The 25,707-nt window shown below is 37.8% G+C and overlaps 1 protein-coding gene across 1 annotated transcript in view; it reads left to right on the top strand.

Annotated features, from left to right (window-relative positions):
• Positions 1-25,707, top strand: part of CORIN (corin, serine peptidase) — a 124,305-nt gene that overhangs the window by 53,696 nt on the left and 44,902 nt on the right. Inside the window, 5 exon segments of the mRNA XM_066185701.1 lie at positions 6,744-6,925; positions 16,717-16,830; positions 21,853-21,960; positions 23,495-23,605; positions 24,193-24,309. Of these exon segments, the coding sequence (XP_066041798.1) occupies positions 6,744-6,925; positions 16,717-16,830; positions 21,853-21,960; positions 23,495-23,605; positions 24,193-24,309 (632 nt within the window).

Raw genomic sequence — 25,707 nt, 5'->3', positions numbered from 1 at the left:
CAGTACAATTTTGTCAAGTGAAATAACCACAAAAATCTAAAATGATCTTGCTTTCTTTTCAAATTTTATTACATAAAGAAGCAAATTTCAGATTTAAACCCCTATCTAGAGAAAAAATAGAAAATTCAAACTTTCAAACGAAATTTCAAGTTATAGATGAAAACCAAACAATCAAAGATAAAAATACATAATTTTCTTGATTTTGTGAAACATTAGCAGCCAATTTGTTTATAATCCATGAATCAGGAAGTAAAATTGAGAGATTTATAAGTTTGTCTCATAGAACTCTGTCAGTGTCTGTGCTGCTCTATATTGGAGTACTGTGAGAGGGTACTGAGAAAGATTTCACAAGAATGGTCACTAGACAACTTTAATCATGTGTGCATGTGTTTGCTCTGCTGTAGAAACTTCTTTTTCTGGCATTTATATTCTCTGGAAGTCATTATTGTTAGAATGTCATGTAAAGTATTAAAGACAATTAGAACTCACAAAGGCTGGTGTGTGAGCCAATCACTTCAATTCATTTGATTTCAGGGCTGTAGAAATAAAGAATAACCTCGGTTTTCTTCTTCCCATAATTTCATCATGTTTCAGTTTGTCCTTGTACTCATCCTCCCTGACCCAGCCTTCTCTCACAATTGTATTGCAAGTTCATTTATTTTACCTCAGGCCTGAGATCTATCACCATTCTTAGTGTGTGTGCCTGTGTATGAATGATACAGCAAAATATCCTACAGTTGTTTTTAACTTAGGTCTCAGTACCTGAATAAAGTTTATTGTGTGGCCACAGAAAAAGTTATCCTGGAACAACTGAATGGATGAAGCTGGGGAAAGAACACTAATGAGAAGCATCAGTAGCTGAAAATGTTCATCAGTCTGCCTGCAGTCAGGTTGCCTATTGAACGACAAATGTGACCTTTAGCAGATGCAGCCAACAGCTGTGTGCTCAGAGTGATCTTCATGCTGTATTTTCAGGTCTTAGTTGTAAGCCTTTTGTAAATAATTTACCTTCTGTTGTTTTAACCTGTAAAATTGCAATAATGAATTTCACAACAGGGCATGTCTATAGCAGTGCTTTTACCAGTGGAGATACTATTGTGAAGACACAAAGAAATGCCACAGATAGTAATGAGCACTAGATATATTATCGTATTTACCAGGTTGCAAGTGGAGCTCCTGCAGGATGGGTAATTGTTTATTTTATTTAATTTAATGCTTTTGTCAGCTCTAGCAATTTCTACTTCTCCCTCCCTTGACACCTTATTCTTTCTATGTCTGTATCCTTTTGGAGGAACCAGTCAATTGCCAGATGAGAAAAAAGTGCTTTTATTTTTGATCACATTACTCCTCAGCTGCATCAGATATTTGACCTCTTATTATACAGCCTAAAACCAGCTTTTACAAAGAGCAAAACGGGAAGTAGCACAGAACCAGATCCAGCTGCACACAGTGCTGCTGCTTCCAGAAAACTTGTGCCCTCAGTGTCTGCTGAGGTTGTGGGCCAGACCCCTTAGCTAACTTGAATCTTGAGCTAACCTTAGAAAATATGGTGAATTCTGCAGCAAGAGGAAAACAGTCACCATGAGGATCTTCCCTCTCCTTACTGCTTTGTGTAGTATTTTTCTTTGATAACTTCTAGTCCTCAAAACAACTACTTAAGAAACAGTCTACTGAGGAGCCCTGTGCATGGTAATGTGATTGCAAAGAAGAGAAGTGAGTATTAGAGAAGGAATAAATGCTGAAAAAAATTAATCTAAAAATGTAAAATATCTCCGAGTTATAAGGAGTAAGTCCCTGTAGGATTATAATCAGGCAATTTGAGCTCCAATTTAAGTGAATGCTAGGTGATCATCATGATGAGGAAGTCAGATCATCTGCCTTCAGGCAGTGTTTAACCTCTTTGGAAACTTAAAATCACTTTACAGAGTATGTGCTGTATTGGATATACCTGCTTCAATGAATATTTAATATAAAACTTCTGATAAATAGCTTCTTCAAAGATGCCTTATGCAAATGTAAAACCCTTATATATTCTCTCTGCCCTTAATTTGCTTTTGACTAAACGATAAAAAAGATTTCTATTTCTTTTGGTGCTCTACCATTCCTAATGTTGGTATTTCTGTGCAGCTGAATTTACTGAAGTGTGGATTTTGAGTGTGGGGAAACCGACCACAGAGATAAAAAAATGTATCTTATTTTCTTTTTTTCCTTCATCAAACTCCAATTTCAGGAGATTCTCTATTAATATTCTGAAGAACAGAATCTCATGCTAATATGTTATAACCTGCTTCTGTGCCTGCCACTGGTGCCAAATCAATTATACTAAGATTGCCATAGACCTGCCAGTTTATTTTTAAAATTATTAGTCTCTGAGTAGCTGTAAATAAGACTAATCAAGATAAAGACTTTTAATAATATTTTCATCCTTCAGCAGATTAAGCAATAAGTCCGTACTAAACTTGATCATTATCCAGAAATGTTTAATTTATGGAGCACACATGACTCAACGTTGAAACTGGGCCAAATATTGCAGTACTTGCTGGATAATCCCATGTTTTCTGATTTGTCAGAGCTTCTCTAGAGACTAAAAATTCCTCTCGGTTATTAGATCACCATGTAGTTGTCTTTTAGAAGACTGGTGATTTCCAAATTATTACTGTTCTGTGCATGTCTGTGGTAGGTTGACCCTGGCTGGTCACCAGGTGCCTTCCAGAGCTGCTCTGTAACTCCCCTTCTCGGCTGGACAGGGGACAGAAAATAGAACAAGTCTCACCGATTGAGATATGGACAGGGAGAGATCACTCACCTACTGCTGTCATAGGCTAAACAGACTCAACATGGGGAAAGTAATTTAATTCACTGCCAATCAAATCAGAGCAGGGTAATGAGAAAAGAAACCACAGATCTTGTAACAACTTCCTCACATCCCTTTCTTCCTGTGTTTAACTTCGGTCATGAATTACCTACCTCCTGTCCCCTCCGAGGTGCAGGGAGATGGCAAGTCAGGGGGATGGAAAGTGGGCTGCGGTCAGTTCATCATACATTGTCACTGTCACTCCTTCCTTCTCAGAAGGACTCCTCACACTCTTCCTCTGTTCCAGCATGGGGTCCCTCTTATGGGACACAGTCCTCCATAAACTTCTCCAGCGTGAGTCCTTCCCATGGGCTACCTCTCTTCATAAACTGCTACAGTGTGGGTCCCTCCCACAGTGTGCAGCCCTGCAGGAACTGGCTGCTCCAGTGTGGGTTCACCACAGGGTCACAAGTTCTGCCAGCAAACCTGCTCCAGAGTGGGGTCCCACAGGGTCACAGCTTCCTTTGGGCATCCACCTGTTCCAGAGTGGGATCCTCCACGGGCTGCAGGTGAGTATCTTCAGCACCAAGGACCTCTGGGCTGCAGGGGCAAAGCTGCCTCATCATGGGCCGCCCCACGGCCTGCAGGGGATCTCGACTCCAGTGCCTGGAGCACCTCCTGTGTCTCCTGCTGCACTGACCTTGATATCTGTAGAGTTGCTTCTCGCCCATATTCTCACTCCTTTCTCCTGGCTGCAGTTGCCTTTTGCACAGGATTTTTTCCCTGCCTCCTTAAATATTGCAGAGGTACAACTGCTGTCACTGATGGGCTGAGCCTTGGCCACTGGTGGGTCTGTCTCCATCTGACTGGAACTGGCTCTGTCAGACACAGGAGAAGCTTCTGACAGCTTCTCACAGAAGCCACCTCTGTATCCCTCCCACTGCAAGAACCTTGCCATGCAAATCCCATATAGTGTCTAAAGGTGTGCCTTGCTGTGTAATATTCAAATGCTGGACTGCTTAATTTAAGTAAATGAGGTGAACTTACTGTATTTGTGGGTTTTTCTTCATATAAATGTAAATAAATCAATGTGCAGATAAATCTTCTGAAAAAAAATTACTCCTGACATTTTTAGAAGCTTTTTAGCAATTATGCATAACTCTGCATAAATACATTTTAATATAACTTTTTAATTTTTTTAATATTTTGATTGAAATGAATGTTCAGTATGTTGAAAGGGCTTTGGAAACAAGGAACCTTATAGATGGAAGTTTGCTGTAGTTACATTTTAAGAAGTTGACATACACATACTACCATGGCCTGATTGCTAGATGTCAGGCTACAGCTGAAATGTGGTGCTTTGAAAGTTCATGATTTATGTGTGGATCAGGAAAAACAGAGATCATATCAAATATTCCAGACTTGTATAAAACTTCATCTGAGAGTCCTCAAGAACTCTTTATATTTTGTTTGTTTATTTGTTTGGGATTTTTTTCAAATAGCATTCCCATTCGTAGAAGCCATGTGTACATATTGATTAACTGTGATAAACTCAAGTAGATCTCTGTCACAGGGTTGTTAAAATAAGTAATGTCCCTACATTTTTTTTTGAGGACAAAAAATAAACTTAGCAGAATGTACTGTCTTCGGATTACTACTTGTGATCATTAGGCATGCTCCATTGAACCAGCAAATGGGTTAGAATCACTGCTTAAAATACTTTTCACCGTAATGCAGTTTTGTAGCATATTTTCCGGTTTTGTAAAAAAATTAGCAGAAAGTGAAATTAAGCCTATCAGATTGAATAAAATAAAGGGTTATCACTCACCACGAGGTCAAATTAATTACAGATATTTTGAAACACAAGTGCCTTCTGTAATAAGTAGCAGTATTTCTTTCGGCGTTTTCTGTATTAGGGAGTCTCTGTCAAACCAGAAGTGTTACTACTATGTTAGCTAAGAAGGAAAAGCTAAAAAATGTCTGGAGACAGTCACTTGCCCTGTCAAATCCCCTTTATTTAAGGACTTTCTCAGGCTTCAGACAGGAGGCAGTGATGGCTGCTCAAGAGCTCTTGTGCCCTTTCTTTCTCTTCTTATTGAATAGGTTCTGTAAAAAAGAGAAGAGTGTTTCAGAACATCTTTATCTGAAGATCCTTTACGAGTCAGATTAACTTAGTTTGCCAGTACAATGTGCAGAACTAATAAGTGGCAAGTCTTCTGTCATCAAATGAAACCATTCTTGGTTTTGTACACAGCCATATAGGTGATCTTTGGAGCAAAACTTTTCTGTCTTTCAACAGATCACAATAAAAAACTCTGGTGGTGGAAAGTGCTATTTTAGAATGTATATGCTTCTTTACAGGCAGCAAGTAATCTGCCATCCAGGAAGCTGCAAGAGACAATTTTAGAGATAAATTCAATACTGCAGCGTGTGAAGTGCATTGTGTAAAAGTCCTTAGCATTACCTGGAGAATATATCTCTAAAGACACCTTTTTTTTTAAAACATGGTTCTAACCAAAGTATGTAATGAATTCAGTAACACAACACTGGCAGCACACTTGTCTTTTTAGATACTAACCGGAGAAAGGCAACTGTAGGATCATTCGCGGACAGCTGGGAGAAGGAATTCTGCTGACCTGAGATATTCTAGAATACGTGGTTTTATTACATGGGTCGTGGGTAAAAAGGGCCTTGCCTTCAGCCACCAGCCTCAACTGAATGAAAGTCCCAAAGAGAGCGAGATGAAGAGCAAGGGGGTATGAGTTAAGAGAGAAGGGAGTCAGGTGGCAGGGCAGGGGTCAGAGAGCAGGAGGAAGAGGCAAGAGAGCAGGGAATAAAGAAGTAGAAGTAAGAGCTAAAAGACGTAGAAATAAGAGCTAGGAATAGGGAGGCTGAAGTAAGAGAGCAGGGAATAGAGCGGTAGAAGTAAGAGCCAGGAATAGAGCTAGGAAAATAGAGTGAGGTCCTTGTTACAATGCATTATATCTCCTTTTGTGATGAATATTGTAATTTACAGTGACCAACCAATACAGGACACAAAATCCTATAGAATCTACATACAGCCTATAAGAACTACTACATTACCATACTATGTTATATTTTAAACTCTAAAAACTACTCTTTAGACTTTTCTGTTTTGCTACATTGACCTTTGGTTCCTTAGCCAGCAGAAAGGTATTGTTCAATCAAAAGGGATTCTCCTTTAGCTGGCTAGGCTTTTGTTTTCAGATTATGTAGTAACTAAGACTTGGTATCCTACAACTCAAAGTAAGCTTCCATTTCTATTATAGGTTTCATATTTTCGAAATCTTTTGCTAAACAATCATAAGGTTTCCCTGATTCATCTTCCCCAACAGGCAACCATACTGACTTCAGAATACTTATGCAAGTGAATATTTTGCTTTACACCAATATCTTCGTTAACATTGTAGTCAGGCAGCTCTGGCAGCTTTTTTATTCCTATCTTGTGGTTGCTATCATGTCACACAGTTGCTAAAAAGTACCTTGTTATTCTCTGTTACTGTAAAATGAAACACTAAGTTGGTAAATTTTTGGGTACTGTAGACTTCTTCACTTCTGGCCACTTACTTGTTACTGAATATGGAATTCTAGCCGTGGTTTTGAGATGGGCAGGGACAAGTGAGAGTCAGACATAAGGAGAAACATATATGTGGTGTACCAGGAAAAAGATCATTCTGTGGCATTATGAGTAGTTATGAATAAAGCAAATTTCATTTGCTAAAGCCTAAAAGGTTCTGCAGTAATTTAGACATAAACTGCAAAAAAGTTGGGTTGAAAATTTAATCACTGTTAAGGTATGGGTGTAGCTCTGTAGAGCGCAAAATTTGTCAAAAGCACTTATTATTACTTTTTGCTCTTTATAAAAGGTTTTCATGACCTACTAAAGTAATAATAATTTTTAATTTTGCTCTCTGTCTCTTTTCTTTAGTCGAGGCCTCTTGCCCTGCAGAACATTTTGTGAGGCAGCAAAGGAAGGCTGTGAGCCAGTCCTGGGTATGGTAAATGCTTCTTGGCCAGACTTCCTGAAGTGCTCTCAATTCCAAAACAAAACTGAGAATGACACCACTACAAGGGTATGCTTCTCACCACACCAAGAAAAAGGAAAGCAGTGTATGTTTCCATTCTTAACTGTTACACTGTGTTTATGAGTTTTCATTTAATAATGTGTTTTCTTCCTGTGTTGAAAAAGCTCTGGGTTGAAAATATTATTTCTTGTTCTATGTTTCATCTTATTACTGTGATAAAGTCTGGTTGTCAGTTGATTATAGTTTACAGTGCTTTAATTGTTTAGGCTGTTTTTTTTCAGAGTTGTGTTGATTTGAGGCCTTTTTATTTTACATAAAAAATTCTGAGCCGTTTCAATGAAGGAAGGTTGGAGGAAAGTAATATGACCTGTTGACTTTTTGACTGCTAGCTCTAGTAAATACAAGTTTGTTATTTGGAGTAGGAACCTGATACACAGGCCAAATTTCAAGTGTATCTCCTTTTTCCTTGCCGTAAAAGTGAGCCCAAATTTGATCAAGAAGTCAGATTCTCAAAAAGGTCCTTATACACACACACATAAAGTCTTAGAATAATTTTTTATCTTGAAAAAGATATTGAAGATCATCCAGTCCAACTGTTACCTCAGCACTGCCAAATCCACCACTAAATCATGTCCCTGAGTGTCATGTCCATGCATCTTCTAGATACCTTCAGGGATGGTGACTACACCACTTACCTGGGAAGCCTGTTCCAATGACTGACCAGCCTTCCCATGAACAAATTTTTCCAAATATCCAATCTAAACTTCTCCTGATGCTCCTTGAGGCTGTTCCCTCCTGTCCTATTGCTTGTTACTTGGGGGAAGAAACTCACTGCCAGCTTTATACAACCTCCTTCCTGGGAGCCATGGAGAGTGATCACGTCTCCCCTGAGCCTTTTTTCTGCAGGCTAAATAACCGCAGATCCCTCACCACTCCTCAAAAGGCTTGTGCTCTGCAGGCCCTTCCGCAGCTCCATTGCCCTTCTCTAGACATACTCCAGCACCTCCATGTCTTTCTTGTACTGAGGGGCCCAAACTAAACACAGGATTCCTGCTGTGGCTTCACCACTGCCACATACAGCAGGGGACAATCACTGCCGGGTCCTGCTGGCCACACTGTTGCTGACACAGGCCATGATGCCATTGGCCTTCTTGGCTACCTGGGTTCAGCTGGCTCATGTTCAGCTGCTGTCAGCCAGCATTCCCAGGTCATTTTCCTCTGGGCAGCTTTCCAGCCTGTCTCTAAAGGCATTTCCATCTCTTCAGAGGTGCTGCTGTGTTCTCCAGATCCAAATCTAGAGGTGAGATCATGACTGAGAGCAGTAAACCTGACTTTTTTCTCACCCCATTGCTGGAGTTCCCTTGCTGGCATCTGAGATGTTGCTGTTGATTGGCAATCTGTGAGACAAAGTGACTGAGGCTTTACAGTCTGTCTGTGGGTTCTAACTTTGTTAATGACTTCTGTGTGACAGTAAACAAGAAGAAATGGTATGATGAAAACTGTTTTTCAATTTTTAATTAAAAAACCCGAAGAATTTATTCTTTAAAACTACCTTAAAAGATCAAGGGGGTTATACATTGTTTCTTTGAATGTTAGTTAATGGTACAATTAAAATAGATTATGTATCCTGGGCTACCTGCTTGCAGTTCCTGAGTATACACAATAATATAGCCTAAAATTATTAGACCAAGTCTTTTACAAGCTCTAAAGGCAAGTTTTTGAAGAGTCATGAAGTAAAGGAGACTGTTGACCATACCTGCCTTCATCTGTGGGAACTTTTTTACTGGCTGTGGTAGGGAAAGATCCAAAGGATTGTGTCTTGTTGAAGTTGATTCTACAAGTTTTTATTGTAGAGTCCTCTGGTATTTTGTGCAAGTTGCTGTAGTGAAAGCTCCTGGAACCAGTGTCTTAACTGTATGATAAAAATATATGATATGTATGCTGAAAAAATTAGTTCTAATGGATCTCTCCAAATGGGAACAGTAAGCAAGTAATAATAATACGCTTATTTTTTCTCAGTGCCTTAAATTCCATATGTAAAATGGGACTAAAATTGTCCTTTTAGCTCACAGGGTTGTTGTAACCGTATGATGCCTTTGGTATCACAGGGATAAACATAGAAATAAGGAGTACCATAATTCTGCCTTCATTACAGGTTCAAATAACAACTGAGGTAAGAAGCTGTAGCCTAAATAAATACATAAATGTGGTAAAGGCTTACATATTGAAGAGTAATTAGCCATGAACAGCGGGTGACTATTATATCATTAATTGAGCATGATCATGGAATGAGGTATAATTCTGAAAAAGCAGGAGAATGTTAAAGACCTGGATTTCATGCCTGTGTGATACATAAACTGAATACAAGGTATAATATAAATATGCTTGTTAAATTTTGACAAATTATAGCTGGTCAGAGAGTTCAAAAGCCCCACCAAATCTACATAGCTGAACTTAGATTAAACCAGAAGAGATTTGTCACTTATGAAACTTTCAACTTTCAGAATATCCTGTGGCTAAAATAATATATCTAGTATTGCTACAGAAGGAGCTTTTAACTTTAACACTGGTTAATGATTATTCCATAATCTATGTGGCAGGATTGGTATTCATCTGGTAGTGAACTGCAGAAATTACAGGTAAGTACGCAGTGGGAGCTTGCTTTTTCTCACCAGGGGAAGAAATGTAGAGCCAGTTGTGAAATTTACTGCACCTACCTGACAGACTGTGGAGACAACAATAGAGAACAATAGACATATTGTTCTACTTATTGTCAGTTCTGACATCCTGTTGTATGAAACAAAAGGGTTTTTAAAATTAAATTTTTCATTATGCATGATGCTTGGATATGTATAGTTTTCATGTAGAATGAGAGACTATAATTGAACTGCCTTCTAGGACCTGCAGGAAGCTTTACAAGAAAGGTGGAGACAGGCTATTTATAAAAATGTGTAGTGATGGGACAAGGGGAATGGCTTCAAACTGAAAGAGAGTAGATTTAGATTAGATATTAGGAAGAAAATATTTTCTGTGAGGGTGGTGAGGCACTGGAACAGGTTGCCCAGAGATGCTGTGGAAGCCCCACCCCTGGAAGTGTTCAGGGCCAGGTTGGACGGGTCTCTGAGCAGCCTGGTCTAGTGGAAGATGTCCTTGCCCATGCCAAGGGGGTTGGAATAAGATGGTCTTTAAGATCCCTTCCAACCCAAACCCTTCTACAATTCTATGATTCTATGACTGTGGGGAATATTTTGACTTTTATTTTTGTTTTTATTTAAAAGCATGGTTCTAATGTGGTTCCTCTGTGACCGAAAAAGGTAAAAGTTTGGGTTCACTAGGCTGCTTCTCCTGCAGAAATAAACTGTGCTGTTCTTAAATATTTATTTCTGGAGTTTGTATATTTGAAAGATTTTACTTCTCTGACCGCAGTTAGAACCAAGGAGCTGAGGCTATTTCTCTGCTCTAATCCCTTTTCATCTAATGCTCAGCACAAACTGCTTTTCACACTCTTATCAGGGTTCTGTTCCTGGAAATTTCAAGGGCGTGCCCTTGTCTTATGACTGCTTATTTCTCAACTCTGTGGTTTCTTTTGGGGTTTGGTGCCTTCAGATTACATGCAGTGAACCCTTCCCTGCCCACATGCACCTTGCATATAATTTTTTTTGTATGATATAATTCTCTTTTTCATCATTAGTTATATTCTGTGTTTATCAAAATCAAGGTCTGACTGCTATAGTTGTTTGTTCCACAGATTCTTGTACAGTGTCACCTAGTCACCCAATCCCAAACAAAACCAAACAAAAATTTCTTGATTTCTCTTTTTTTTTTTTTTTTGCCTGATTATGGCTAAAAACTCCATATCCTCCACATTTTCTGAATTGAAGATTATCACTCCTCCAAAAAAACCTTGAATGTCATGTTTTCAAGCCCTGTTAGAGAAAATATGCTGGAGTCATGTTCTAGTTAGAATCCAGATCTGTTTTTATCCTGGGGACAATTAACAGTTTTCCTAAAAAGTGTTTATTGGTTAGAATAGAGATTGTCTAGTGAATACATACGGGTTCATGTGTCACAGCTAATATTTATTTATTTGTCTAAAAATTAGCTCCACAAGCATTGGAAACTGAGTGTACAGTGCCACTGTGGGGAGTCTATTATGACATAATCCCTGATGTGAACATCAGATGTCCTGATGGTACTGGAAAATCCAAGCCTTGCCATTATAGTAAAAAACATCTGAATGTAAAATGCCCGAGTCATTCAGTTGTTCTCTGAGTCACAGAGAATAGATGCAGGTCTGAAGGCTGTTGTCCTTCAGATTGGTATCTATTTACACAAGTGACAAGAGTCTCAATCTACTCAGTAGATGAGAAAATCAGCTACCCTAATAATAGCTGTAAGAACTTATGTTTTGAGATTTAAGATAGCTGGTTGAATTGGTTTCACAGGTCTAATGAGCTGTGAGCATGTAAGGGAGTGAGCAAGAGGCATTATCAGTCATTCACTCCACATGTAACCAATAATGCATTCTGGGGGGAAGAAATCACAGAAACCTTCCTGAGGGCTGTTATTCATATCCCTACTCACAGAAAAATCTCAGCTCTGCTTTTTTTTCTCTCTCAACGGATGCTGTTTATTATGTTATTTTGTTTGCTTTGACCAGCCAACATAACTGTTGCTGTTAAACCCATGGTGGGAAAATACCCAGTAGTTTGAATGAAAAATAAAGCAACACAATAATCTGATTTAGATTAACATGATGCTCTCAAAAGAGCCCTGAAGTTATTTTTCTGTTAATTTGAATTGTAAAATACTTTCAAAAGTGGCAGTGAATATGATGCTTCTACTGTTTATACAACAAAGCTATGTAAATTACAGTATAGAATTATGAGACATTGTTCAGTTCTGTGTTTTGGCTAAAGAGGCATTATGAATGAATGTCTGTTTCTGATAAAAAAGTGGTGCATGAGTGGCCTGAACTGCACTTCATTGCCATGAGATTATTGGTTGGAAGGGATCTTAAAAGTCATCTTATTCTGGCCCCTCTGCCATAGTCAGGCACACCTTCCACTAGACCAGGTTGCTCAGAGACCCGTCCAACCTGGCCCTGAACACTTCCAGGGGTGAGGCATCCACAGCTCCTCTGGGCAGCCTGTTCCAGTGCCTCACCACCCTCACAGTAAATATTTTCTTCCTAATATCTAATCTAAATCTACTCTCTTTCAGTTTGAAGCCATTCCCCTTGTTCCATCACTACAAGTTTTTATAAATAGCCTGTCTCCATCTTTCTTTTAGGCTTCTTTCAGGTATTGGAAGACTGCAATTAGGTCACCTCTAGCTTAATTCAAACTGGTATTAATTAAGAGAATTGTCTTTGAGGAATAACTTCAAGTAGAGAATTCAAATACCTGACTGCAACAGATATTTATTTTTCTATAGGCAGTGTAATTATATCCAGTCTATGTCTACTACCTAGTAGATAATTTTTCTGAGAAAAAGCTTTTAAAATCAGGAAGACATTATCTTTCTTTTGTGCCCTTGCATTTACTTAATGCAGTGAAAAGGAGAGATGATTTGTGTATGCATAACATTCATGCCAAACAGCTGCAAATACAGCAACAGTGGAATCATTTTTTGAGGAAAACAAAATGTTTTTCACAATTGTCATGGTATTTCATGTGAGGAAACATGCACGTTTGATTAAACTATTTCCCCTACCAAATCACTCTCATTGATTATATTTTGTTTTGTTCTCTGGTTTTTATCCTCCTATTCTGCCTGTATTCCTGTTTTTTGGCTGTTTCTTTTCCAACTTGAATTTCTTATGTGGCCTTTTTAAGCCACATCAGTTGAGTGAAAGAAAAAGGTCTTTTGTCTTTTTTCTCCCACAGGATTTTGCATCCTAAGGAAATAGAGAAATGAACAATTACCTGGGGGTAAGGTGTTGTCAGCTTTTCTAATTCCGTGATTGTGATCATAGTATCAGAATTTTTTAGAAATGACAGCAACAAGGTGCCTACACTGCACTGCAGGGTGCATACATGGTATAGGGAGCAGGTGATGAAAATCTGAAAGTGATAGAATATAGGGATTCCTCTGTGTTCCATTGTGCTATTTAGAGAAAAAGTCCATCTGTCTTATAATTCTGATTCCAAAGGCTGACAAAATTAAATGCCCAGAAAAGGAGAATGGGCCAAAACTATGTGGAAGTACTTTTGCAAATACTCCTGCATTTTCCATCTGTTTGAGATTCAAGAATTTTTCTGTAATTTATGACTTGCTATAGCTTTTTATTCTATTTATGTGTACCTTTGTTACCTGGGTCTATGTATGTTTTAGCATCCATAGTATTGTGTTCTAGGATGTTTCAGCTTGTCAATGTATTGCATGAAGAGCATTGCCTTTTGGTTGTTTTAATACCTCTTTCTTCTTCCACAGCATTAGATAGTAAATGTCTCTTCTTCACTTTGAAAAAAAATTGGCATCACTTTCCATGGTCATTTTCACAGTTATAGAATGCTTTTTCTATTGCTATACCATAAATTCAACCAGATGTCAGTCTTGAGGATGGTAAAATAATGTTTATTTCAGTCTGCGCTCTCTGCAGCTTTTCAGGGACCTTTCCACATAATCTTCTATAGATGACATTCCAGTAATCTAGCTGGAAAGTACAGCACATAAGTGGTCTTGCCTCCTCAAAGACACTTTTGATACTACAGCTGACACAGGTTAAATGAAACACTTTTTGCTGCCACTGGGGTTTAGTCCAGGATTTTGGAAGCTATTCCAGATTTTTAACTTTTCTGGGTAAGGACAAATACAAGTTTCTCTATTAGCAAGGATTGCTTCCATTTTATTTGGGCTCATTCTACGTAACATTTTTAATTCTTCAGGAATTTGGGTATGCGTATATTTGCATGATTTTATTAATAAATGTGTAAATTATATACAGAGGTATCAGAAATTAACATTTCCCAGCTTATTTTTTTAGAACAACATCTTTGCCATTTGTAATAATTTTGAGTGGAATGGTTTGTGTTTTTCCTATTTCAGACTTCTATTTCAGGCATTATTTCTTCTGCTGCTGCTGCTTTGTTTTGAACAGTCCCAGTGTTTCTGAGTATGCAGCCTGTGTTCGATAAAGTCTTACAAATGGTTGCATACCTAAATCCACTAGGTTCCAGATCAAATGCCAAAATCTGACATTCAACAAAAGTGTTTGTTTTATAGCATTAGATAAAGCTTTTATAATTTCCATTAAAATCTGGCCTTTGGAGGTATGATGGAATGGTCAGCCTACTGAAAACTTCTTGCACAAGCTGGGTAGAAAGCAGAAATTACATTCACTGTTCAGTGTTTGTGCTCTCCTTGACCTGAACACTGCACTGACTGGACCAGTCATATCCAGTCATTACCTATTAGAAGACTGCAAGACGTGAGATTAAAATTACTGAAGATTCCTTCTGATTGCTGCTAGATGCTGAGACCAAGATATAGAAAACTAATTTCACTCTTCCTCTTGTTTTTTGTATAACATACAAGATAAACAGGGAAATGCTCACTTTAGGTGTGCAGGAATGGAGAAGCGGTTTGGGGTAGGAGCAGAACAAGACGGAGATGTATGAAGGAGGTGGAGTCAGGATGACTTACAAGTGCTTCAACACAGTCCAGAAATTAATATGGGACCCTGAAATATTTTCTCTTCTGATCTGTAAGAAAAGTTATCAGATATTCCTGCTGTTAATTTTCATTTTCCCAGGCCAAACTGGCATATTCACACAAAAGATAAGAGTCCATTACCCTTGCTATCTTAGTACCAGTAAAGCTCTGTACTGATGGAGATCTTCATCAAAGCAAATCAAGATTGTTCCATTTGAGCTATTTATGCTCTTTTCCTTTTTAAACATGAAGGAAATTGTGTAAAAGCCAAGTTATGTGAATGTAAGATTACCAATCAGTTAAAGTTGCCTTTCCAACCTCTAAGAGCCTTTCTTGTGTGATGAATTACAGGATTTTGATTATGCTATCATATATTTCTACCTGACATTATCATCTGTGGGATGAACACTGGTGTCCAGAGAACTAGTACTTCCATACCAAGAAAGTTTGTTGTTTCTAGGGGTCCTTGTAGAGCTTCGTGACTGCAGAAATCAGGAAGTGCAGTGTACAGGGTAGGGAACTGGAGGAATAAAAAGATCAGCTAGTGATAAAGTGTGACATTATCATATGAAATGAGATTCTTGCTCTGTCACTGTTGCAATGACCATACTGAACAAGGCACTTGAATAAAAATTTTCTCTACTGTTCTTTGAACACTTCCAGCTAACTGGGCTCTTAATTTCTCTAGCTGGAGTTTATTTGCATATGAGACGTTTGCAGCTACAAGTAAAGGCAAGAAGAGCTATACTTTGAACATGTAAAATAACATTAGTCTTTACCCTCCAAAAAAAATCACATGCTGATTTTTGTATCTTAGATGTTATATTCATTGTTTCTTATAACTTTCACTTTAATATCTCATTGCCTGATTTTTCCCGCTATGGAATGTGACTGTGAATGTTACCTAATCTCATGTTTGCCTTAAGGCTGTATATTTTGCAGTTTGTAATACCTGTCCAAAATGGGTAGAATACAAGTGAGGCTGTAAAACTCTTCATTTAGAGGTTAGGAAATGTGTCCAACCACACAGTGTGAGGGAACCTACTGAGGAACACATCATAAGGGTGTCAAAAGGATGATACTGATGGTTTAGCACCACCTTGTTTCTGATGAACGGTCACAACATTAAATGGCGCAAACTGGTTGAAAATTTTTGGTTTAAAGTCTCTTAGTATTTTGGGCACCTTTCCATAAAGTTAGAGACCTCCTTTAAAATACATTACATAAGCAGCTTTCACTGCATTAACTATGTCCTCCACAATAACCATGTCCTCCTGCAATAACCATATCCTCATTACACAACTAGGAAATGATGTTGGTATTGCAAAATCAAAAATTCTTTTCTGTCCAAGTGGACAGTACACCTGGGAATGTCATAGAAAAGATTTTGAAACTATTCCGAAGTTTTTATTACAAACAAATTTTCCATAAGGAGTGTGTGTTTCAGTTAATTAAGTCTAAGTTTGCCTTGTTCCTTGGGGATGATAAACTACTAGTGAGGCTTAGAAAAGAATGTGAGTATGTTGAAAAAGAAAATCTCCTGCTGACAAAATTTAAAACTAATAATGAGGGTGCTGAGAGAATGTTTGTGTGTATAGACATTGCCATAGTGTGATAGAAAAGACTGCTATTCTAGGACCACAAATAAAATTAAAAATCTAGATAAATAGTTGAATGTACAGCCAGTGCAAGCTGAAGCTATTTTTCGTTTTTGAAATACACTGAAAAAGCATATCCAGTGCTAAGTGGTAACTCATAGCATCCACTGTATACTTATCAGTTTGGCAAACGGTGAAGAATGCCAAAGGGCTATACAGTAAAGCCAGTCTTAAACAAAAATTATTGGTTTTTTTGTAGGCATATTCCACATGAGCATTTAGGGCTCCTTCCTTTGTCCCAGGGACAAATTTAACAGGTGTAATAGCCTTTTCATGACTGCCTGTTGAGGTCTTTTAAAATGGGTCATTCTGTGATAGAAGTTTTAATTTGCTTTGTTCTATCTCAGAAATTTTTCCTTTTAGGTTTTCCTCTTGACCTTCTTGCATTTAGTGATGTTCCTCTGAGAGCTATCGTAATGTTTTCCAAATCGGAAATACATTTCAGTCACTGTGGGAAATACTGAATATCAGCTTAACATTTGTAAGACTATAGCAGCACTGACTTTGTAGTGTTGATGCTAATGATTTTTCTCCACATTCTGTCTTTTCTGCTCTCTTACAGCACTGTGTGGAGGAAAGGAGAGTTTCTTGTGTGCCAGTGGGATTTGCATCCCAGGGAAACTGCAGTGTAATGGCTACAATGACTGTGATGATTGGAGTGATGAGGTCCATTGTAGTAAGTTTCTTAAACCTTGCAGTGTTCTGCTGAAGTACAGAATCCATTCAGGGAAACCTGAAAACTGAAGCAGGCTATTGACACAGAATAGGAGCTTTGCATAGTGTCTGCATATATTGACATTTGGACTCTCAGTTGCTGTGGACTATGTTTAGCTTTGCTCACTCAGACCACAGTCTGTGCTTTTAATCTATCAAATTTTATGCCTTGAGGCAGATATTATGCAAAGAGCTATGTGGAAATAAGAAGTATTTGGTTTTTTAGTTTTTTGAGTTTTTTTAATGGATCAATAGTCCTCATCAGACAAGAGCACTTCTGATAATCAGCTGAATACTGTTAGTTGTAGCTTTATCCTGGTCCGTGACATTGATTTTAGAGTAGACGCAAGACCATCTGTTCAGAAAGTTCTCTTGGTCTCAACCCTGGATGCAATTTATTTAAATTAATCCCAGTATGTGCTGCAGTAGAATGTTCGTATGTGATAGCTTTATTTTTTATTTATTTGTTTGTGGTAGTGCATGTCTTTAGAGCTCCTGTGTGTTTTTCTGTGTTAACAAAACACCTTGGACTACAAATACCTTTAGAAAAGTGGAACAAATTTACCATAAGAAAACAGTGAGAATGCAAGAAGAAAAAGAACAGAGGAAAATGTGGAAGAATTACTAAATAGGGACTATAACAGGACATAACAGGATTTCACATTCAGACTTTGAAGAATGTCAGACTGTGCAGTTTACACTCAACTCAAAAGATTCTTATTAGTGATTTAGGAGCCTGGGCATTCCAAGACTCACAAAGCTGCTTTTAAGGAAGTTGTTTTTAGATTTTATCTGGGATACTCCAAGGAATAAATAAGGACAGCAATTTCCTCCTGGTTTCAATATGAATAAAGTTAGAGCTTGCTTCTCCTTTAATAGCCTACAATTCATTTAATGGAGGTTGAGATAATGTCTATTACGTAAAAAGTATTATATGTTTTTATTTTCCAATTTTTCCTGTCAGTGTTAGCTTTAGATTTAAAAGAAGCCCAAAAATTTAAAAACACCTATGAGACTATGGCTCTCAAGTTCTATTAGAAATGGGAAAAGAAGAAATTAGTAGTAAAAGAATAAACATATTACATCTTTTGAAAAAGCAAGTATAAATTTCATGAGCTAGGATTACCTTTGAAAGGACACTTGTCTGTTTAATGATACAAGGTTTATATGCAGAGGATGTCTTTCATTAGGATGCTTGGTGAGAGTTGAGGGTGTGGAGGTCAAATAAGACTTTCCTGAATTACATAGCAGAAAGAGCAAAACAGAAGGAAGACCTATTTGCCTGAAAGCTTGTCTGATAAAAGATGCTGTGCTTCTTGCAGTCTGCCCTCCTCAAGGTCTTAAGTCACGTCATTAAATTATAAAACAGGTTGCTCAGAGTCCCATCCAACCTGACCTTGACTATTTCCAGGAATCGGGTGTCTGCCATTTCTCTGGGTAACCTGTTCCAGTGTTTCACTATCCTCATTGTAAAACATTTATTTTTTATGTCTAGTCTAAAAGTACCCTCTTTTAAAACTATTGCTCCTCATCCCGTTAACAACAGGCCCAGCTAAAAAAGTCTGTCCCCATCTTTCTCATGAGCTTTGTTAAAGTACTGAAGGGACACTCTTTCTCCAGGAGAAACAGCCCCAACTCTCTCAGCCTTTCTTCAAAGGAGAGTTGTTCTATCCCTATGGTCATTTTTGTAGACTTGTCTGAACTTCTTCCAACAGGCCCATGTCTTTCCTGTGCTGTGGGACCTAGGGCTGGAAGCAGCACTTCTGGTGGGCTTTCACAAGAGCAGAGCAGGACAGAATCACCTTCCTCAACCTTCTGGCCATGCTGCTTTTAATGCAGCCCAGGATATTATTGGCTTTCTGGGCTGCACGTGCACATTGCTGAGTCATGTCCAGCTGTTCATCTACCAGTTTTTCTTGGCAGGGCTGCTTTCAATCCATTCATTGCCCAGCCTCTGTTGATACTAAGGTTTGCCCTGAGCCAGGTGCAGCACCTTGTACTTGATCTTGTTAGACCACAGGAGTCCCATGTGCCCATGTCTTGAGCTTGTCCAGGTCCCTCTGTATGGCATCCTGTCCTTCAGGTGTGTCAACCACACCACTCAGCTTGACATCCACACCATCTCCTCACCTCATCTGCAACTTTGCTGAGGCCATGCTTGTTCCCTTCATCTCTGAAGACATTAAATAACACTGGTCTCAGAGCCCTGAGGGACACCACTGGTCACTGATGTACTTCGGGATTCTGAGCTATTGACCTTTGGGATGCGATTGTTCAACCAATTCCTTATCCACCAAACAGTCCACCCATGAAATCCATCTCTCTCCAATTTAGAGAGCAGGATGCTGTGGGGGTTTTCCCAGACCCCATATGTAGCAGGTCCTTCTGGACTCATACAGGAACCAAACCTGCCACCTTGGCTTTATTAGCACCATGCTTTAACCAGCTCAGCTTATCTCAGGGTCAAGTTGTTGAATGCAAAATACTTACTAGGCTTCATTTGTGTATAGGGGAGTATACAATAACAATTTATATTTAATTTTATGAAAATGGGGATTTCCCCATCATTTATAAAATTTAAATTGAGCCTTTTGAAAGTGGCAACAGCCAAGTGCCCATCTACTTAACAGAGCAACCAACTACTCTATACAATAAATTATTTCCAATATCTTGAAGAAAATGTATATTAAGGCTGTTAGATTTTCATCAAGTGAATCTTACTTCCCTGCAAGGAAGTTGTTATTCTATTAGTGTACCCTGTCTATGTGGGCCTGTGATACAATTGAATAGGAAGAAAGGAAAGAAAGTAAAATAAAATAGATGCAATAATACAAAAGGCCACTGACAGAATCAGAATACAACCTGAGCAGGGTGATGGAAGCAGTCCAGATGAGGTAGTCTTCCTGAAGCAGTGATGCTGTAGAAAGGTCTGGTAGCTCTGGTCCTCTGGGAATCCAGTGGGCAAGGGCCCCCTGCACTGTCCTAAACCCCAGATTATATCCAGGTGAGAATGCTTGGTTCATCCCCCTGGGCGGAGCATCTCACAATGGGATGATGGGTCATGCAGGGGGTCCTTGATGGTCCATTAAACAGAGATAGCTCCTGGAGGGAGTTATCTGTGAGTCATGGGCAAGGCATTTGATGGGCCATTAACAGAAGATAATGGCCCAGAGGGAGGGGGTCTGGGAAAACACTGCCCCACCTGGATTCAACAGTTCTTGAAGATGGTGATAGAATACTTTGTGCACATCCTATACTACAACCCAGGACAGAATGGAAACAGAAATGGGGGTATGAATGGAAATTAAACAGTAAATTTTTCCACAGGAAGTAACAGAGAAAAAGGCAGTTTTGTTTCATTTGGAGGAGGAGCAGTGGAAGAAACATAGAAACTGTCAGAGTTACAAACTGATCAATAAGATTAAAAGTTGCCAGAGTACTTCATGCTGTTGCATATTCAAAGCAAGTGATGTTCAGAGTTTATTCTCAGCTGGGTGTTGGTCTGCTTACAGGAAGCAAGAACTTAAATTTATTTTCATTTAGTGTGGGGTTTTTGTTATTCTCTGATTTACAAATAATGGTTCTTTTTGAAGCTAAATTAACTATTGAGTATGTAGCTCATGGCTCAGCCATATTATTTTACTTCATATCCCGAAGCATTTCCTTCATAAGTTCTGTTTGGACTTTCTGAGATAATATGAAACTTGAAGAAAGCATTAATACTTCTGTGGGGTAAGGAGAGGAAGTGACTCATGTTCAAGTTCCAGAGTTTTTTTTCACCTAGGAGGTGAAACACTCGGTTGACATCTGAAGGGGTAGAAACCCCACCTTCTGGAAGAGTTGTGCACCTTTCAGTGTGTAATATCCTTAGAAGGACACCCTTACTTTCAACATGGAACCACTGTGCAATCATGAACATGGATCATGAATCACATGCCTAGAGGAGAAAACGAAGCAGTTAGCATGATTCTGTTGTTTTGTGGTTGATCATCTCAGAAGAAAGGAGGCACTTTTGTTCCAGTCCCTGCTTTTGGATCTCTCTCTCTCTCTCTCTGTTTTCTGGGGAAGAACTCATTTAAAATGCCCACGTATGGCAGTAAGAACAGGCACAAAGGACATCCTTGGTTCCAGTGGCCTAGCTTCAGCGGGACGGAAGGACTGTCCACCCAGCTGTGCTATATCTTGGCATTCCAAAGCTTGATGTCAGGGAAAAGTCTAGAAGGCAGTGAAACTGAGCTAGCCACTTCCTAGATGTGTGCTTGAAATCAAGAGTTACTACTGATGGGACCAAGTACCACAAACTGTAATTTCTCTTTAGCCTGCTTAACTACACCAAAGATTCCATGTTTTTATTGAACCTGATATTATTCAAGTATTGTGGTTATTCTCAGAGAATATCTGACAGGCTTTACTGATGCATCCAGTCATGAAAAACATGTTGAACCCACTCAATGCTGACACTAAGAATTCCTTGATGAGAAGGCACTAGGCCAACCCTGAGCTCTAAACTGTGTTAAGCATAAAGCTCCTTTGAAACCATTGTAAGATCAAAGGCAGGCTCAAAAGCAGGGTACAGGCATCATGATTTTGCTGTTAGAATCTTTATCCCCACTTAATAGCCACATCAGGTAGTCAGGATTTTCCTAGTAATCTACAATGGTGAAGCCTACAACATTTCTTGAGAATTTTATGTGTATAAATTATATACTTAGGTTCCTATGTGAAAACAGATCTCTCTCTCCTTATGGTATTGATCAAAAAAACAACTGGTAGGGCGAGAGTAAAAATTTCTATAAATGGCATTTGATATTTCATATTCTTCCAGATTAGTTTCTCAGAAAGTGGTGCACAGCAGTATTAATGCAGACCTGTAAGTTGAAAGGTATCCTTAACTAATCTTGTGTGTAGTCAGCACATTCCAGTGTGTATAGTTTATGGTAATGTTCCAATGCAACTTTGACATTTTACATGCTTTGTTTTGTAGACTGCAGTAATGATGTATTTCGTTGTGACACGGGAAAATGCCTCAATTACACCTTTGTTTGTGATGGATACGATGACTGTGGAGACCTTAGTGATGAACAAAATTGTGGTAAATGAAAGTTATGTGCTTTTCTAAAGTCTTGAAAATATCAAGACTGCCTAAGCCAGTAATCTTGTTCCTTAAACTACTGAAAGAGTAATATACCCTGCTCTTACTATATTTGAACAAAGTGAAAACAGCTCACAGATTGTATATGCAATTTGCAAAGGTTTAAAGGAGGGTTCTAGGTCAATGCGAATCTTGAAGGGTTTGGTATTGATGAGAAATACTGCTATTTTCAATTTGCTTTAAATTAATTCTGAAAGATGCTTCCTTGCTAGCTGACTGGATTTAACTGAGAGTGAAGCAAACTATATGAGGGTACATACTGGTGGTGCCAACTGTTTTATAGCTGAATTGTTTTTACATAAGATTCATAGTGAATCCTGTATTTTGATTATAAAATTCTGTCTTTCAAATTCTCTTGTCAGTCAACTTTGCATGTTCTGACTCATGATACTTACCTACCTACTATATGTATCTACCTTCACTTAACTTCCATAGGAGAAACAATGAAGTTTTGCCATTAAAAAAGAATAATCTTAACATATAAATATTGGGAAACTTAGCCTTATTTTACTAGCTTTTGGTCCTGTTACTACACCTGAGAAAAATTAAGTTTTCTAAGACAATTCTTGAACTATTATAATAGTATTTTCCACTTTTTGCCTTTTCCTTTTCTAAGGAAGAACACAAAGAATATAAAATATGAAAATCAATGCCCCTTTTGTTTTCCTGAGTTTTTTTGTATTTCTTCTCCAAATTAAGCATACTCTAAGACCTTTCAATATTTTCTTGTCAGTTCTGGTTATTTAGTGAGTTTTTTTTGTAAAGAATTCTTAGTTTAAAGATGATAAAGTTTTTCTAGATGTTAATTTGTCTCCTCTTTTTCTTACCTCGACGTAGGTTTTTTTAATACAATTTTTAAAATCTAAGTTTTTGTACATGCTATTATTGGTTTTCATGGCACATTTGGAGGGCTGGACTGTCTATTTTCTCTATTTATTTTGATGTAAAGTCAGTCTACTCAACAGAATGTTCTTCTTTGTGCATTCAGGTAGAAAGAGTAAAATGATTATTGGAATAATTTTTTTGTAGATAATTCTTAGGGAAAATTCCAAGTACAGGCAAAAAATACAGTTTCTGAAGTTAAGAAACTTTTTAAAGTGTCTTAGTAAAAACATAAATAAAGGAAATTATTTTCTCTGATGGCTAACTGAAAATCATTCCCTGAGGTGGTAAGCCAGATCTTCTAATGTGCTTAACATCTTAGAAACTTGTTTATTTACAAATGGTCACAGTTGTGCACCTGAGAGAAGGAATGAGTGCATCACCATACAGGCAATACAATTAAGAATGTATGTAACGACCATCTGCAAAAAAGTCTGCAGGTACAAAATTTTCTTAATATAATTTTTCAATGCAAAATGGCTCATTAATAAGAAGATTAGCTAATAAGCATAGAACAATTGATCAGTAATATAAAATATAAAAACACTAACTTAGCAACCTGTTTTTTCCTTCAAATTTGCATTTTATGTAGATTGTAATCCAGTGACACATCACCAGTGTGGAGAGGGGAGATGTATAACAGCTGATTGGGTATGTGATGGTGACCATGACTGTATAGACAAATCAGATGAGATCAATTGCTGTAAGTTTCCTTAATCTCTAAATTATTTTTTTCTTTCTTTGAAAACTAAATAACTAAAAAAAACTTTAAAAAAAGAAAAAAAAAGAAAAGGGAAAAAAAGTAAGATAACTGGTGTACTCACTTATAAGGCAAAACTATGTCTATTTTATTTCAGAAGTTCACGCTTGACAAATGTCTGTTTTCAGTAGACAGCAACAGCAAATTAAACATTTGCTGCCTTTGTTGAGAAGTAAAGCATTGCATTGTGTTAGAGCTTCTCGTTAATTACAGAATTAGCTTTTTGTTAATTGTAATGCTCCCACTACATGAGTAAAAATTATGTGCCTTTTTTTTCCCTTGGGGAAGCTAAGACTTTATCTCAGCCTGTTGCTAATACCTGACATTTATAGTTTCAGTCTCTGTAGTTAAAGATCAGTGCAGCTGTAGCTATTGAAAGATTAGCCGATGCATAATGAAAAATGTCTCGTCATCTCCAGTGCTAAGCAGTGTTATCAGCTCCATTCAGTATGATGTTCACATATAATGCAGAGCTTCACTAAGCTGCATTGGTCACAATATTCTCTTTTTAACATTTTTGTTCTCTCTAGCATGCCACAGTCAGGGTCTGGTGGAGTGCAGAAATGGGCAGTGCATTCCTAGTGCATTCCAGTGTGATGGAGACAATGATTGTAAAGATGGAAGTGATGAAGAAAACTGCAGTGAAAGTAAGGGTGTGCCTCATTTTACTCTTCTTACTAAACCTACCATTGACTGCCACGTTCCACAGTGCTTTTAGCTAAAGCTGCCTGACAGATGATTTTCTTTACATTTCAAATAACACGTCCTAAGGCTGGTTAGGGTGTGTGCTTTCACACAGGCATTTATAAGCAGACTTCTTTTAATACAGAAAAAAGAAGTGGGGGTGATATTTAGCAGAGTATTTAGTTATCTGATGTGATCAGCTGTACTTGAAATACATTGCTTGGAGCAATGAGAATCTACTGTTACAGGAGTTGGTATCATTCAAGGAGGAATTTTCTCATTAAAATGCTTTTTTTTAATCAGAACATAGGAATCAGAGAAAGAATGTTTTCATAAGTAAACTAATCATTTAGTGTGCCTAAGGGAAAATATATAAGAACATAAGTTTTCACAACTACTTGATAGCTGTCTTACTATGGACTCTATGAGAGAAGAGGAAACTAAGCAGTGTCTTGAGCCCAAGAATGTGGTTTCCCAAAGACACTGAGAAAAAATGTTGTCATAATGATTTCAAAATTTGAAGGTATTTTTCACATGTAATTCTTTTATTTCTGGTAAGGTATAGGTTCAGATTGCAACCTTTCCTTCAAAGCAAGAATTATTAACGTCTTTTTTTTTCTGAATCTTATTTTAAAGAAATTAAAATAGTTAACCTTATTTAGAAAGCTACTGCTGGCAAATGTAGTGGTAACAGGACAGGCTATTTAATAGTTGTTAAGAGTAGAAAAGACCTGTTATCATAAAATAGATACAGTGTGATTATATAAGCCTCATTTCATTACGAAGCCAGTCTAAAAGAAATCCTTTCATGCTTACTGACTAAGTGTGTTACTCAGTCCCTTCTTTTCATAGAAAGTTCTTGGGATCTTTCTACTCCAATTTAAATACCTTCATTCCAAAAAAAAATCAGAGAAGCTGAAATGCAGAAATTATCATTATTTTTCTTCACTTTTAATGTTGATATTATAAAAAGGTCTTGCATGAAATATCTTCTAGTTCTGACTGTGACAATTTAAAAACCCAGAAATAAGTTTTTGTCCTCAGTTCTGACTGTGCACTTTCACATAATGTTCACCTTTTATTCCGCTTTTTTCATGTCTAATGTCAGTCTTACTCTATAAATTCTTTTATCCTCCATTTCTCTTGCATTATGTAGGCTAGAAGTCAGTGATGTGTTTTGTTTTCACTGCCTGTTTTTTCCCTTTTGATGTTGAAGCAAAGGTTAAAAATCTTTTTTTGGTGTGATGAATAGGTATAAGTTAAAATATTCAAGCAGTAGTATGGGGTGATAATTATGTATTTAGTGATCTCATTACATGATATGAGATCATTCTGCTTGGCATTAAACTGCAGAACTTTTA

This window comes from Chamaea fasciata, unplaced genomic scaffold (genome assembly GCF_029207755.1).
Source record: "Chamaea fasciata isolate MVZ Bird 193981 ecotype frontalis unplaced genomic scaffold, bChaFas1.0.hap1 SCAF_6, whole genome shotgun sequence".
NCBI classification, from domain to species: Eukaryota; Metazoa; Chordata; class Aves; order Passeriformes; family Sylviidae; genus Chamaea; species Chamaea fasciata.
Note: the sequence above shows the minus strand (reverse complement) of the source record. Positions and strands in the feature narration are given on the sequence as shown.